The sequence below is a fragment of the Tribolium castaneum genome, chromosome 3 (genome assembly GCF_031307605.1).
Source record: "Tribolium castaneum strain GA2 chromosome 3, icTriCast1.1, whole genome shotgun sequence".
NCBI lineage: Eukaryota > Metazoa > Arthropoda > Insecta > Coleoptera > Tenebrionidae > Tribolium > Tribolium castaneum.
In genome coordinates, this window is record NC_087396.1 from 23946132 (window position 1) to 23960393 (window position 14262).

General features: G+C 33.8%; 1 protein-coding gene across 1 annotated transcript; it reads left to right on the top strand.

Annotated features, from left to right (window-relative positions):
- Positions 1-6457: 6457 nt before the first annotated feature.
- On the top strand, positions 6458-13538 carry conv (convoluted). The gene is made up of 12 exons (XM_008196935.3): positions 6458-6609; positions 6669-6926; positions 6973-7142; positions 7186-7541; positions 9262-9508; positions 9558-10424; positions 10474-10657; positions 12017-12117; positions 12170-12365; positions 12542-12808; positions 12865-13111; positions 13159-13538. The coding sequence occupies exons 1-12, from the start codon at positions 6606-6608 to the stop codon at positions 13487-13489; spliced, it is 3228 nt and encodes a 1075-aa protein (XP_008195157.1). The 5' UTR covers positions 6458-6605; the 3' UTR covers positions 13490-13538.
- Positions 13539-14262: the final 724 nt, after the last annotated feature.

Genomic DNA, 14262 nt, shown 5'->3' on the forward strand with positions numbered 1-14262 from the left:
ATTAGTAGGACGTAGAAACATTGGTTGTTGTACTAAATTATTTAGTCTCTGTTTCTCACAAAAAACTGGGGATATATATAATTCCAAACACGTGATTATTTACTTGAGAAATATAAAAGTTACACATTTTTTCACCAATCTTTATAATTTTTCGACTTATTTTTGAAAACAATTTTCAGAAAAATGAGCTAAATCGAGTGAAATAAGTCAAATAAAGCTTTGACATGATTTTGCGAAATAATTAGACTTAGAGCTGTAAAATGTGCTAAACCAATAAAAAAACAAAAATTATGTAGAGTTTTTTCGGTCTTCTCTATGGAAATCTCGCAAAACAAGGGTGCGAAAGTAAGAGTCATGCCAAAATTTATTCGTGATATACGATATCGCCATAAAGAGATTGATCTAGCAGCCTGAAATATTTCACTTGGTTTGTTTTAATCTAGTTTACGATAAGCAATTGATTCGAAACTCTTAAGCTACCCCAACATCGACATAAAATCATTCATATCCATAACATTCGGGAAGATATATGAGTATTGTGGAGGCACGAATTGGACCGGGTACTTTACAGATTGATTGATACACACATCCACCGAATGTGGGCCTTAATCGCACTCTATTTTAGCACCAACTCGGCATGCTATTGATAAAAACTATTGTAATTCCAGATATTGCATTGTGGAACGTTCTAACGGCAAATTTGGGCGGTGATAAGGATTATTTATGAGAGTGTGCTGATAAATCTCATGTACTTTAATGAATTAGGGGCCATTTTTATGTTTGCGCAGTGTTGAGCTTCCGGACAGGAAATGCAACACCGGAGTGGCGGAACTTATTGATGTATCACCTATAAATTGGAACATTTTTACAAAAAATAAAACGGGATTTTTCGGTCAAGAAGCGGTGTTTCATCGGAGATTTTCTCGTGAAATTTATGTTAGATCCGGCGGATTTCCCTAAAAAGTTTTTGCTCCGTCCATAAATTTCATTTAGAGAGACACAATTGAGAGTAGGATATCGATTAAAGAATGCCAGAAAGAAGTGGAGGGTTTGTTGTATAGTTAAATGCACATCAGCGAACGAGCAATAAAGTAGTATATGTAGTGAATGTGCGACCATAAATAACCCATTAGGGATGTGCTGTTGCGACCCTTCACCGGCTATGACAAACTGGAGCCCTCCGGGACCACTCATGCGGAAATGCTGCTGTTTCTGCCCTCGCGATGTCTTCTTGTCACTGGGATCGTAAAAGAGATTCACATTTCTGATAAATTGGGATCGGCTCTGGCTTTATATTAAAATTTATTTATTGGTGGAAGGATGGCCCTAAAATAATTGTGGCTCCGAACGGAATATGGAAGATTCTTTAGGCAGTTTTCTAACAAATCTTTTTCAAATTGTGATCGACAAACTCGAAAACATAATAAAGATAATAGACTATTCAATAACAACTATTTTACTATCAAAAATAGATTATTTTAGATTATTAAGGTTCTTATTTGTAAAGTTGTGCCTGCTGTATTTTATTAATATTTTTATTTTAAATTCGTAGAAACTCCAATTACGCTCAGTATATATCACGCCGAGTTGTAATTCCTGTTCGCCTTTTTAGTTTTTCGGCAAAATGTAAATGTGTGCCATAAATCTCGTTTTTATTTTTCGCCGCCAACTTTGATACCTGTCAAAGTTCTTTCAGCTCTTGAAACATAGCGGTCTGAACTAGGGCGTCGCGGCGCCTTCGTTCGGCGCCAACAAACTTCCGACCATTCCGTGTATCCAGTCCGATTCGCGAATGTGTATCCATCCGATTCTTAGAACGGGACCAACTGCATTCAGCCCTCCCCCGATTCCCATCAGATGATAACAGTTTTATTTACTTTATTTATGGATGTTTTCGACTGCTCTATACGAAAATGGCATTTGTCAGAATAACAAAGCGAGAGTGAAGCGTGGGAATCACGGCCTTTGTCTCACAATATGCTTTTTATTTTTGAGAAACAACAAAAATCAAAAATGGTGTGAAGGGGAAAATTCGGAATTTGGAAAATTTATTGGCGCAGAGATCGTTAGCTCTTCTCCTTCGATGATTTTATAGTTGAGTCATCCGCGCGAAGATGCTTTAAATGACAATGACGCAAAGTTTTGGTTTTATTTCTCGGTGATGTTGGCAGTTATGGTTCACTAAGTTTGGGCGGAAGTGCGTCAGCAGCGGAAATGCTGCAGAAAGAAGCGAAAGTGTGGAGCCCTTCCAGTGATATTCGGGCTATTTTCTTTATAGACTTGTTTACTACTAGTGCGCATCTTATTCTATAGACGAATTATTGCCGCCATTTATTTCAGTCCGGACTTTCCGGAAACGCATCCTTTACAATTACTTTCATAATTTTCCACTTAACTGAACAGACTACCGAAAAAAGTATTAATACTTCATATAGAAGAAGCAGAAACTAAATTCTCCATTATTTAAACAATAATTTGTTTTTACATTCACACCCTGTAGAAGTGTGTACGCCCCATTTGCGCAAAGCGTCCCAACTGCGACATTTCGTAACATCCAGCTCATAAATTTTTTATAAAAAGTTTCGTAATCGCAGAATTATGAATAACAATACGAGCGGCCCTTGTAGCGAGGGGTGTGTCTGAATGCGGGGGAGGTTTTACATAAGGGTTACTACTTAACGATATTGCTGGGGTTGGTTTATTACATTAGCAACTCAACTCATTATGATTATATAGTCGTTAGGCTTAGACGACATCATTTGAAATTAGAGAAACCACTATTCACGATTCTTTACTTCGCTCTTGTTTGTCCCCATTTAATCATAAGTTTTAAATTAAAACGGCTGATGAATAATGGTTTAGGGTGGTGCGAGATGGGTATAACTGAATTGTTTTCGGGGGCTTAAATTGGTCGAGATCTATTTTATTGTTTATGCCTTTATTACAGACGTTTGAAGGATTTCATTCTTTCTGCCACCGTAAGCATCCATTGCTCTATTTTTTCTAAGAACTTAATATTTTTGCACCTTTTCATTTATTTTACAGAGACAGTTTTAATTTTCCAATATAAATATTCATAACTCGAGAACTAATAAAATTTTTAGCTTAAAAAAAAAATATTTTACTCGTAACAAAGTTTTACAAACGTTTCTAAGTTTTTAGAATTCTTTAGAGTTTTTAAAAGTGCAAAGAAACGTCAATAAGTTTGATTTTTTTAATTTTTGTCAAAATTTTTGTCGATTTTTGGTATCTGAACTTTTATCAGGCAATAACTCCAGAACTATTACACGCAATAAATTAAATTTATTATCTCTGGAAAGCTCTTTCAATATTATCTATCTATCTTATATAAAAGATAGATAATTGTTTTCCGACTAGTAGTTTTCGACAAAATGCACAAATAGATAAAATTTGTTTGTGTTTATACCTTTATAACTTCAAAACTATTTTGAATTTTGCAATTTTTTCGATGCCAATCGATTTTTTAGATCATTTTCTACAGGTTTACACTAAAATAGTTTCACGTTTTTTAATAATTTTGTCGTAATTGAGAAAAAAAAATATAAAAATTTTTCCAACACAAACAAAATGGCCAATAACTTTGAAAGGGTTTCAAAACTGATTGAAGCCCATTTTAACCGATAAATTTTGTAGTGCACTTACGATTAAATAAAGATTTTTCTTTTAAGTCTGTAAGTTTCGCTGTAGTCAGCATTTTTTTGTGATGACAGGCAATTTTTTTCCCTCTTTCCTTATGACTGCAAGCTATTCTGTGACTTCATTTTTAGGTCACACAAGTGATAGAAAAATTATGTATGTAGTTATCTAATTATCTATAGTAGAGGATCTTAGAAAAATTTCCTAATTGGTAATTTAAAGGCTTTTCCTAAAACTTAAAATAAAAATCCGTTTTGCTAAAAATGCTCGTAAAAATGAAAATTTGCCACTATTTTTATTTTTCCAAAACTCTTAAATTGTAGTCTTGTGTTCTAAACATATTTAAACATATCCTAAATTATTTTTATTTTCACTTGTTTTTAGTTTTAATTTTCGTCTATTTTTTATGTTTATTTTTAATTGCTGATATTCCACTATGCACTACTAGAACCTATAAAACTAAACCAACTATAACAGACCACAAAACACTTTGAACCAGTGAATAAAGTTAAAAATCTTCAAAAAAATATTCCAGAAGAGTTAAGGAATACAAATTAGCTAGGAACGATTTATAAAAAAAAATAGTGAGTATAAAATTCTATCAAAAATAAAAATGTTAACTGAATAAAAAAATACTAGTTATGCAAAAAACTGTCTGATTTTAATATTTTTAAATTAATATTAATGGTGTCCGATAGCGAGATTATTTTCTAAGTTGAGGAGACTTCTCACAAAAAAATGAACAAATTTACAAAAGGTAGGTACTTTGTTGCACCTGAAAATTTACATAAAATTAACTAACTTTTTTACTCTTTTGTATTTCTCGTTTTGAAATAAAGTTTATTTTTTTTTTATTTTTGACACCTAATTTTAGAATTTCTTGAAAATCTGGTATCTACTAATTTAAGTAACTGTGCTTCAAGTCGATGTACTTAAATAAAAAATATCGCGAATCACTCTTGTATTTATTTATTACGCTTCTATTTATTTTGTTTTTTATGTCTAAATTAAAGCTGTTGTGGTTTATAATAACATACACACTACATTTGATTACTACTACACTTGCTGTGTGGAATCTTTAGCTTTTAGAAGCCTAAGTTTCTAAGTAGTTTTCAAAGTCGTAGAAATCGAAATCACCCATCAACAGGTTTTTCGTTATTCTCATTTCAAATAAATTTATGGGAACAAACAAAGTGCAGTTCTCTTTCAAAATAACGAGTCTGTCTAAGGTGTTGTTGAGTTTTGGTGCTGATAAATGTACTCAAGAACTTTGTATATGTTTTTTAAACGTATGTGGTGTAGTGTCGGTTCTACAAAGTTCTACCAACCGAAATTAAAAAAAATTCAATTTGTAGTTACTTTGGAAAGCTAAAGATGTTTTATATCAAAAATTTAATTAAAAGACAAAAATATGTTATAAATATTACTTATTTGCATTAGCTAAAACGTATTTTTGGTTTTCTTAATACAAAAAAAATACTTTTTAATAACAATAATTACTACTTATTGCAGTTCTTTTAAATGAGCTTTTATACAGTTTTAATATTTGTTTTTCAATTGATGCCACGTTTTCCCGAATTGTCCGCTTCGTTTGCACAGTGCCACCGCCAAAAAACTTTTCGCCGTTTTTGCGTCGGTTATAACAATTTGTTATTTTACTGTCGGAGATAGTTGGGGTCGCATCGCCGCCACCGAAGGGAAGGGGCGGCGCCAATGCAGCTTGGCCTGGGAAAACGGCGCCGAAATGTATCTTTCAAATAGGAAACTAAAAAACTGCAATGCCCTTAGACACATAACTGAGATGAGATGAAAGTGCTTCTTCCACATCAGGATAACGAATCGATACATAAATAACCAGAATTGACTAGAGGGGTGGCAATCAAAAATAACCAATCACAAATATTAAAAAAACAACTGCTACTTCAACTGTGCTTTATTTCTCCGTTTGAGTTTAATTTCACACAAAACCCAGACATGCTTGCTTTTCAGCTTGTGTCCCAGAAATTTCCATAAACATTTCCGCTCGTGTTTTTTTATCTTGCACCCTTTGCCAATAAAACTACAGCCGTATTTTTGGTTTTTGCAAGGAATGAATAGTTTATCGTAGATTCTCTCGAGGATAAAACATCGCCGATTCATAAATTTCCCCGAACACTGAGGACAGTGCGGTTTGACTCTCTCGAAACAAGCGGGACATAAACTGTGTCCATTTGTGCAAACTTGGATGGGTGGAGAAAGATACGATGGACAAATGGAGCACAACAACGCCGAAAGTAACTCTTGATCAGACATTTGACATTTTAAAAGCGCCAACTAAGCGTGAAAAACAATTCTCTTAATGCAGTTTCCATTAGTTGATTCGTCAATAGTTTGTTTTTATTCAATTATCTTAAGTAATAAACTGAAAACGGCTTCATTGTATCCCATCGTTAAAGTCACTCGAACTAACAACTGAAAAACCGATGAAAGCAATTATTCATTCAAGAAATTAAATCAGCACAACAGCTAACACAATTAACAATTAAAAACTTTACTACTAATCTCATGCATAATTTAATAAGGAGATTTAATAATCAATGGTGGCCCGAAGTGCTTTTTCAGCACCAGGGCGCCATCTGATGCATTGCGCCTGAAAAACGCCGTTCTTTTCAGGCCACAGAGATGGCGCGGTCTTGGCCTTTATTCAACTTTTCGAATAATTGCAATATTTAAGCCCAATTATTCAATTTTGCAATTTTTTAAGCAAACCAACTGAAAATTATAATTTTTAACTTGTTAATTTTACACAGTATGTAGAAAGTATGTCTTTGGCGGAAGTTTCATGACCCTCCTCCTCTTAGTCACATTCCGCTGGCTTACCTTGAGTAAGGTAAAAGTTAAATGTTACAAGACTTGAAACTACAAATTCTCGCACAAAATGGGTGTTAAAAGTGTCTAATAATCTCAAAATGTGTGAGTACTTTTAAAAAAAAAGTAGGGCATTGAGAAAGTTGTTCTATTTAATATTTTAGCCATCAGGATGAAGACAGTACTATTATTTCTCACAGTTCTGAATGTAGTAAGGAGTGAATATATTCCTCCAGGACCTCTCTACAGGTGTCCCAAGGAGACTCTGTTATTGCACCCTTGCACGTGTGATAATGAGGGAGATCAAGGAATTTACGTTAGTTGTAATAACACGAATTTGGCGACAATGAGCATAGCTCTAAATAATTTGGCTACGTTTAAACTACCAGTTGAGAAACTTACAATAAACAAGTGTCACATCGGTAATAATTAATTGATTTGTTGGTTCAAGTCATGATTTATTTGTAGCCCGACTTTACGGCAGTCTTTTATACAAATTAAAATTGCGAACGTTGTTAATTGTCGATACTCCGATTGAAGTGATAGAAGAGCACACTTTTCTGGGCGTGAATGAGACACTGAACGAGTTCCACTTGATTAATTCAAGTCTTAAGGAATTCCCGAGTTTGGCGTTCAAGGTTCGGTTTAGTCACCTCTTCTTGCAATGATTGATATTTTTAGATATTGGGTAATTTAACTGAGCTCAGAATAGACGGTCATAACATGACGGATTTGCCGAAAGACGCCTTTGTTGGAGGCGACATAAGCGGGAGACTTTTAAAGCTATTCTTACCTAATGGATATTTAACAACTCCTCCTATTGAAAGTTTACAACCGTTGAGAAAGCTGAAAATGTTGGATTTGCACGGGAATCGGATCACCGATCTGAAAAGGAACCAGTTCAAGGGGTTGCGAGATGTGGAAATTTTAGATTTGAGTCATAATGGCATCCGCAAAGTGGATGCAAGCCACCTTTCCGATTTGACGAAGTTGGCGTTCTTCAACGTGTCACATAATAATATTACGGAGCTGACGAGGTACAGGCACCAAAATGAAAATATCGAGTCCTTTTCAAACTTTCTAACTGAGTTATTTAGCTCGATTTAGCTCATTTTTGAACAAGAAATACATTGTACAAAAAATTTCTAAGCAAATTTTTGCGAGATTTTACTAGAAAAGACAAAAAAAAGCACCAACTTATGTCTGCATTACACGGTTTAATTATTTTATATTTGTTTATTATATTATTGTATTAACTTATTTATTTTTCGAGAATTTTTCAAATAATTTCGCGTTCTTGGGCTAGAAAATCACGAAACTTCCAAATCAATAAATCAAATTGAAGTTATTTTTGCCTATTTTCCGTGATTTATCAGTACATTTAAACTTAATTTTGCAAAACTGCTGAAGCATTAGTTGATTTGATTCACTGGTTTAGCTCTGTTTTGAGCGAAATGTCTACAAAAATGAGGCGAAAAACTATGAAGTTTAGTCGAAAAATGGGTTGTTTCTATATTTTTCGAGCAATTAAACACGTATTTGAAGTCATATTTTCAGTTTTTTGTAAAAAATCACAGATTATTTCAATCAGCTTTCGACCAGAGAATCATTTATTGTGCAAAAACTTTTTACAACAACCAATTTTAGTCAAAAATAATGTTATCCTTACAAATCTTATTTTTTCTAAAATTTTGTTATAAGCAACTAAAAAAATCTCTAATTTAAATCTAAAATTATTTTGTTTTTGTTTTTTTAACACGTTTTCTAGTCAAAACCACAATTTTTTCGCAAAATTTAGTTAAAAACAAAATTAAACATCACCCAGTTATATTAAAATAAGTACTATTATAGTCCTATTTGAGTCTTGAAGTAAAAAGTAAAGATTTTTTCAAAAAAATGACCTAACATTAATTGAAAATCATCGAAAATTAATGTCATTTTTTCTTTTTTAGGTCAGATTAATTTATTTTGCAAGAACTTAACACAGACATAAAAATCTCCAAATAAATAAAAATTAATTAATCTTTTCATTAATTTTTTTGAATAAAATTTTGTTAAAATCTACTACATTTGGTCAAAAACCATGTTTTGTTTTTGAGTTAAAGTTCGAAAATATTGCTAAAACAAACCGACAAAGCAACAAAGTAAGACAAAAATTAGAAAAACTGTAATTTTTGCTTATCTTTCAATGGTTAACAAACTAAGTTTCTCTCAAAAATTGTCCAAAAACTGGCTAAAACATTACCAAATTTAATAAAGATTGATATTAATTTAATCATATTTCAGTTTATTTTTGGACCAAAAACTCATTTATTTGCAAGATTTTGATGAAATACAACTCAAAGTCACAAACATAAAATTAAATTTATGTTACTTTACTCGTTCGTTTCGTTTAAATTTGTTATTTTTGAGTAAAATTGCGTCAAAAGTAAGCCGAAGAATCACAAGATATAATTGAAAGTAAAGTTATACCTACATTTAGCTAACTAAATTGAGCTGAAAAATTACCTAATTGGGTCAAAACTCAAAAATACTATATTTTTAATTTATTGGTAACGCTTTTTATAAACTTTTTTTATGAATTTGATCACAGTTCAGTATCCGGCTCGAAGGACAAAAAAATGTGTTTGTGGTAAACTGTAGACTGTATTTTATAATAAGTGTTAGACACTGCGTTTTTTGACTGATAGACTAAGTTGTTATTTTATTATTTTTTTAATTACAAGTAAAAATATAAATCAAATGCCCGCATTTTAGGGGCGCATTCGCCAGAAACACCATTCTGCGCGTCCTCAACATGTCCTTCAACCAAATCAAGCGCCTGGACTCGAACACTTTCCGCGGAATGCGTTTCTTGCGCCGCCTCTACCTCTCCAACAATTTAATCACAGACGTCGGCAGAGGCACTTTTGGTTCTTTGGCCCAAGTCGGAACGATTGATCTAGCGCGCAACTTCCTCAAGAAAATTGATTACCAAATGTTCTTCGAATTAAAATTCATTGACGTAAGCACTACCCACTCGAATCCACCACACCCCCAACCCTCACTTCCAGACAATCGACGTCAGCGAGAACAACGTGACGGAAATTCAAAAAACGGCCTTCAAGGACATTTATCTGACTACGATTAATCTATCCAGAAACAACATCAGTAAAATCGAAGCTGGGGCCTTCCAGAACTGTGCCAACATCACAAAGTTGGACCTTTCCCACAACAGACTGGACACGATACCAAAGAAAGCGTTCGATGAAACAACCTATGCACTAGAACTGCAGCTTTCGTACAATTTCTTAACTGTTTTGAACCAAATTCCGCTGGGTAACATGACCGGGCTAAAAATCCTCAACGTGTCACATAACGCACTTAGGACGATCCCCAAAGGAACATTCCCAAAACTCTACGAGTTGCACACGATTGACTTGTCGTACAACAATCTAACTGATATTTTTAATTCCGTTTTTCAAACTTTATTTTCCTTGCGAACGCTTGATTTGAGCCACAACAGCCTCGAAACCATCAAACCCAGCACTTTTGGGACCCTTCCCACCTTACTGGACCTAAATCTGAGCCACAACTTTTTGCAAGACATCGCACGAAGTGCTCTAACACGCCTTGCCAGCACCAGGAACCTGGACGTCAGCCACAACAAGCTCAAAAAACTGTTCCTCCTTCCCATTTCAGTGTCACACTTAGACTTGTCTTTCAACGAGTTTGAGGAACTCCCAGCCAAGCTGTGGCCCAGTATGAACTCACTTTTGAGTCTTGATTTGAGTCATAATAAGCTTGGTGGTGGTTTGGTTGAAGGGAGTTTCACAAATTTGCTAACGTTGCAAAAACTCAATTTGAATTGTAATGGGATTTCGGAACCTCCATGGGCTGCGATCAACGAGCTAAGTTCGTTGCAATATTTGTATTTTGAGGTGGGAACACGGTTTGGGGTTAATTCGAGTGTAGTTTTGGTTATTTCAGGGTAATAATTTAACAAACTTGAGACGAGCTGCTTTTGGAAAATTGCCAGTTGTTTTCGAACTCAATTTGGCTCATAATCGGATTAGCAATGTCAGTGATCGGGCCTTTGAGGGGCTCTTGCAGCTGATTGTGCTGAATATGACCAATAATAGCATAAGTGATGTTCCGAATGGGGCCCTTCAAGGTAAAGTAAACTAGTTGTGAGAGAATAAGTTCGTCAAAAAAATGTATTTATTCATTTGTCTGCGAAGTGGTAAGTGTTCCACTTTAGATCAGACTTTATTTACGAGATTTGGTCAAAAAGTGTCTAAAATCCACAAAAATAATCTAAAGTTGGTGGCATTTGTTAACAAAATTGTTACACTTACCTTTTCAAACTTTCTAGCTAAAAAATTATGAATTTTGCTTGATTTAGCTTGTTTTTGGACGAAATTTCTTTAAAAATAAGCCGAAAATCTGGATAGTTTTGTTAAATAATGTGTTATTTTTACACTTTTCAAGCAAGAAAACACGTGTTTTAAGTTGTATTCCTAGTTTCTTGTGAGGAGTAGGATGAAAAATTACAAAATTTAAACGAATAAAATATTTTTTTCACAAAAATTTGATTGAGTTTATAGCCAGTAAAGAAAATTATTTCTCAAAATTTTTAAGAAACAAACTGAATAAATTTGGACAAGTTAGATGGTGTGAATTTTGATTTTCATTTTTTTTATTTTCACTAAAAGTAGATAAAAATTAGATTGTTTTAACCATCTTTTAACCAGAGATTTATTTATTATATTAAAAATTTATTTTATTATTGTCTTTTTGAGATGCTTTTTATTTGCATTTATTGCCAAAAATTTCGTTAAAAACAAATCGAAACTTCACTCAATTATATTAAAACTTATGTTATTTCAGCCTTCTTCGAGTCTTACTGAAACAATAACTGAGTTTTTCTACTTTAAATTAGATGTAAAATCACCAAATTCGATCGAAATTAATGTTATTTTGCCTTTTTTAAATCGAGATTGATTTAATGTACATACAGGAACATGTCAAAAAAATAATTTAAAAAAACACAAAATTTGATCAAAAATCATGTTTATTTTTATATTGTAAACAAAAAATTACATAAATTTTGCCTTTTTATTTTAATTTTTAACACTTTTTTCTCTCAAAACATTTTGCTAAAACTAACTGAAAAATCACAAAATGTGTCCGAAATTTATATTAATTTTGTTTTATTTCTGTCAGTTCCATCCGTTGTTAGAACCTGAATTTTTTTAAAGTTGTTATCAAAAAAAGTTTTCCAGCTTCACCCATTTTTTTTATTTTGAGCGAAATTTCATCAAGAGTAAGCTGAAAAATAAAAAAGTTGGCCAAAAAAAAGTTATTTTTACCTTTTCCAACTTTCCAACATGTATATATAAAACTAAGCGATCTCATTTTTTATGGCAAGAGTTGGACAAAATAAAACACACACCGCAAAATTTAATTTAAACCTGGTATTATGTTATCTCCACTTTGTTTTTCCGTCTGGATAAATCATTTGTTGTTTCAGGCCTGGTGGCCTTACGGAGCTTGGATCTTTCGCACAATAAAATCGAGAAGCTAGATAACAAAACGCACAGTTTATTTGATGACTGCTTATCTCTGGAGCAAGTAAGTGAAATTTTCCACCACAAGGGCCTCTCCAGACATTGCCTTATTCCAGCTGAATTTGAGCCACAACAAAATTAGCTTCATAACGCGCAAAACTTTCCCCAGTAATCCTTACGTCCCGTACAAACTGAAAGAAATCGATCTGTCGTACAATTCGATGCCGGTTGTTACCTACGATCTAGTTTACGGAACCTCCAAAGTGCAGAAACTCAACTTGTCGCATAATTTCATTTCGGATCTGCGGAAAGGTGAGTTAATCGAACTTGTGGCGAGTTTCACGGAGGACTATAACTTGGGAGAAAACAAAAAAATAGTTTCAAATTAATCACTTTGAAATTATTTTAAATATAAGTTACGACAAATTTAATGCTCCATTTGAACGTTTTATTTGTCTGTCGTTTCAGTTAATAAACTGTACTTTTAGGTGTTATTGGAAACTTGACTAGTTTAGTGTCGTTGGACTTGTCCTTTAACAGAATCGAAGACATTTCAAGTGATGGTGGGGTTTTTAATTTGCCCAAAAGTGTGACAGAAGTGCGATTGTCCAACAATGTCTTGCACGACTTGCCTTGGAAAAAGCTCAAAAATGTGACTAAACTGCACATTTTAGACATTAGAGACAACTTTTTTGAAAGTTTTGGGCCCGACTTGACCGACATGGTCCTTAAAGGCACTGAAGTTTATTTCGAAGGTGAGGAATATTTATTTTTCTAATCAAAACACTTAACATCTGTGTCGTGTTTCTAGGAAATCCGCTAAATTGCGACTGCTTTGTGCGTCCTTTGAAACGCTACTTCGCCTCTCAGCTGTTCCTGCGCTCCTTTTACAAGTTTATAAAGTGTTCGGGTCCCCCTTACCTGTCAGGCCAGACATTATTCGAGCTCCCCGATGACAGGCTAAATTGCCCTACTAATGTTAATACTTCAAGGATAATGGAGACGCATCCTGGAGACTATGATATAGCGCCCGATTTGCGGTTCCGGGAGCTCAGCCTGTAATAATAATTAGCTTGTTGCTTTATCTCAAAATGTAAATTTTTAGTACGCAGAACAAAGTGAGGGTGAAATGGCGAGTGGTGAGGAACGACGATATAGCCGATCCTTACGTTGTCGTCAGGAGCATAAAGGATCCTGGGAGCGTCGTCTATGAAGCAACTTTGCCGTATTTTAAAAGAAGTTTAGAGTTCGACCTGACTCGCCCGAAGGGGAGCGATACTGAATATCAAATATGTTTGCTAGCGAGGGACAGCAAAACTTTTATACGTGGCTTCCACAAAGAACAATGCAGGGAGTTGGCGACGAGCGGAGCGCTGGCCTGGGGAGCAAGGCTTGGGGTTCTTGTGATGGGAGTTGTGTTTATAAATAGACTGTGAAATTGTAGAAAGCTTGTAAATATTGTTGAATAAAAGTTGTTTTACCAGACTTGCCGAAGTTTTATTGCGAGCGATTGGTGTTTACGCACCCTAAAAAACTTGGACCCAAATTACTGTATCAGAACCGAAAGGACAATGCTTTGCAGTTAAACTTTACTAATTAATTAAGAAAAAACAGAGCTTAAAAGAATTTCTGTAGCCACAGCTAGTTTTTAAACGTTTAGTTAATTTTTTGCTTGGTCCGGATTCCGGGTGAAACAACTATACAACTGTTTCCATGTTCTTTGAAAAATTAAGATTAATTGTTTTCAGCCAAATCTGGTAGTTAGCACATTCCTGTTTTTGCTAGGAGATTATTGCAAATTTTTCAGTTTTGTCTAATGTGTCTAAAAATAACACCCACATTTCAATCAAAAAATTTATTAAATTCGATAATATAATTACACAGTTTTAATTTCATTTAATTTTATTTTAACTTCCTTTAATGGACATCTCCAAATAACGGACACCTCTTCACAACGGACATTTTTTGTAGACATGCACGTAACAAACTCTATATTAAAATTCTCATTAGCGGACACCTTTCCACAACGGACAATTCAAGATTCCCCATCAGTGTCCGTTTTTTGAGAGGTTTTACAATTTTTTTAAATTTTTATTGTTTTATATTTCAAACAGTCTAATCTTAAAAAAAATTAAAAATTATACAAAAATTAAAAAAATTTGTTTAGGCAAAATTAACAGGGTTTGTTCTTCGCCTTTACTGCGACCTC

Bases quoted from the DNA above. Each gene is read 5' to 3' on its own strand.
- conv (XM_008196935.3), top strand. The intron at 6,927-6,972 runs GTAATAATTAAT...ATTTATTTGTAG, and splicing joins AATAAACAAGTGTCACATCG to CCCGACTTTACGGCAGTCTT. The intron at 12,118-12,169 runs GTAAGTGAAATT...GCCTTATTCCAG, and splicing joins ACTGCTTATCTCTGGAGCAA to CTGAATTTGAGCCACAACAA.